The sequence below is a fragment of the Vicia villosa genome, linkage group LG5 (assembly GCF_029867415.1).
Source record: "Vicia villosa cultivar HV-30 ecotype Madison, WI linkage group LG5, Vvil1.0, whole genome shotgun sequence".
NCBI lineage: Eukaryota > Viridiplantae > Streptophyta > Magnoliopsida > Fabales > Fabaceae > Vicia > Vicia villosa.
This window is the reverse complement of record NC_081184.1, coordinates 556,130-558,557: the sequence shown is the minus strand read 5'-3', so window position 1 is coordinate 558,557 and position 2,428 is coordinate 556,130. Positions and strand designations below refer to the sequence as shown.

The 2,428-nt window shown below is 34.8% G+C and overlaps 1 protein-coding gene across 1 annotated transcript; it reads left to right on the top strand.

Moving 5' to 3' along the window:
* Window positions 1–345: 345 nt before the first annotated feature.
* LOC131601578 (uncharacterized) lies at window positions 346–1,879 on the top strand. Its single transcript, XM_058873428.1, has 3 exons — window positions 346–450; window positions 493–615; window positions 1,337–1,879. Exons 1-3 carry the CDS (start codon window positions 346–348, stop codon window positions 1,877–1,879), a joined length of 771 nt encoding a protein of 256 aa, XP_058729411.1.
* Window positions 1,880–2,428: the final 549 nt, after the last annotated feature.

Below are 2,428 nucleotides of genomic sequence, written 5' to 3'. Positions count from 1 at the left end.
GAACCACTACCAATGAATCCACCCCAACTTTACCTTACAAAAGTTCATATTCCTAACAAGCTGCAACCCTTCATAGAGACCCCACAGTTTAAAAAGATATCGATCACCTCTCCCAATAAATTTCGAAAAACCACTAACCTATTCACCGACATCCCCTCGAATCACACCGCCATAACTAATAATACCTTTTTTACAAGCTCCATCTATATTAATGCAAATCCACCCACTTCTAAGAGGAACAAAGTGAATTTGCATAATAACTTCTTTCCCCATACAACACTCTCTCATGATTTCGTTCGATATCGCATAACACCCAATCACCCTCCTCACTCTCTCCACCTGATTATGCGGCTTAACGAAACCTTCATCAAACTTCTCTTTATTCCTCCACATCTACAACATATGGCAAGCATTCGCCGAAAACCTGTCTCAGTTTTCCGGCCAGCCAAGGTTCCGCTTATTGCCTATATTCATGTTGATCCATGACGACAGGTTACACATGAAAAAGCTATACCTTCTAGTATTTGGAATAATACTGCTCCAAAACTGAAACGTCAACTTACAGTCCCGCGGGCCGCAGCACGTGAAGTACCATTTTCGGGAACTCACAATTGCGTATGCCTAAGTCCCATACGGTGTTTCCGAACATTAGTCACAACATGAATTATGATTTTAATAAATTTCAATAAAATCAAAATATTTGCTATTAATCTATAAAATATTTCTCTCTAATTTTTCATTGTTTCATATAATTTTATTAATGATCGAGTAACATGATGCCTATTGATCTTGTAAATTAAATTATGATTTCAATAAAAAAAAATTATACTGACAAGGTATATCAATTAAACTCAAAATAAAATCCATCTATATGAAATAATTTCCATATTTCACATTAAATGTGCCGTTTTAAGTTGATTTGGTTTTAGAAACAAAGGATACCTAATAAAAAATTTATATTATTTAAAAATCTAAAAATATTTGCTATTAGTCTATCAAATTTTTTTCTGATGTTTTTTAAAATTAAAATATTTCTGTTTGTGTATTTTTTTTTTTTGGGTTAGCAGGTGTATTTAGATATAATATCTGATTTGATTGAAACAGTTAAAAGTTTTAAATCTATAAAAAAATCCAAACAAATTATATTTGTTAGATTTAGCGGAATTTTCGGTAGTAGTTTAATTTTTTTAATGCTATATATAATCTCAATATGTAACAAGAAAATAAGAACCACGCGCGACTCCAATATTCCATTGTTCTTCAACGTAATAGTCTCAATATGGAACAAGTATTGAATATGAAAAATAAGAAAATAACTTGTATTGAATCTTCGCAGCAACAACAAACAACAACAGACCCTATTGCTGCAGAACCTGATTTTTACTTACCTGATGATTGCTGGGAGTATGTCTTTTCATTCCTCGACGGCGACTTTAACTCTCTATCCCGAGTCTCTAAACACTTCCTCTCCATCACCATCCGACTCACATTATCTATCAACATCTCTCATCCATCACATTCTTTACTATCATATCTCTTCCATAAGTTCTACAACCTTAATTCCCTTGAAATCAGTTTCCACTCCCTTGATCTCGATGCAGGCATTGCTTTGGCTCTCCGTGACACACTAACATTGAAATCCTTATCTATTGCCTGGATTGAATTTAATCACGTTACTTCACAGAACATTGACTCATTCGTGAGTTTGAAGGGTTTGAGTTCTCTTAAATTTTACCGTTCGAAAATTTCAAATGATTTGCTCTACTCTATTGCAAGAGAAAGTCTTCCCTTGAAGAGATTTGTTCTTGAAGAATGTATCGGCTATAGTTATAATGCAAAGTGTTTGAGTGGATGGGGGCTGTTTCGTGGTTATCCTTAGCCGAGTTTAAGGACTTCGGCTCTATTCTAGTAAAGGTGAGGAGAACTAGCATAAAAGATAAGCTCTTATCAGTGTGGATTGCAACTACTTGGAGTCTTTGGTGCATGAGAAACACTATGGTGTTTGAAAATAAGATGTATAGTTGTGAGTGGGTGTATAACAATATTATCTTCTCCTCTTGGAGGTGGCTGTTTGTAAACAAAGATTTGGTTAAATGCGGTTTTTACGAATGGTACAAGGCTCCCTTAGTTGGCCTTTGATCCGTTTTTATTGGATCTTTTTGTAAGGGTTGCACCCCTAGTGCACTACCTCTAATCAATTGCTTATTGAAAAAAAAAATTGTTTATTATCCAAGTGTTGCGGGATACAACATTTAGGTCTTCAAGGTGATGCTTTTCTAAATGATGATCATGTTACCCGATTCTCTCCGCTCCTTCCTGATTTGGCGTCTATAAACCTTAGTAATTGTTGGAAACTCTTAGAGTCAGCCTTGTTTACAGTCATAAGAAATTGTCATTCACTTAGAGAGATCACAATAGAAGGCATATT

Bases quoted from the DNA above. Each gene is read 5' to 3' on its own strand.
- LOC131601578 (XM_058873428.1), top strand. From the start codon at position 346: ATGCGGCTTAACGAAACCTTCATCAAACTTCTCTTTATTCCTCCACAT. The intron at 451-492 runs GTTCCGCTTATT...CCATGACGACAG, and splicing joins CAGTTTTCCGGCCAGCCAAG to GTTACACATGAAAAAGCTAT. The intron at 616-1,336 runs GTATGCCTAAGT...GAATCTTCGCAG, and splicing joins TTTCGGGAACTCACAATTGC to CAACAACAAACAACAACAGA.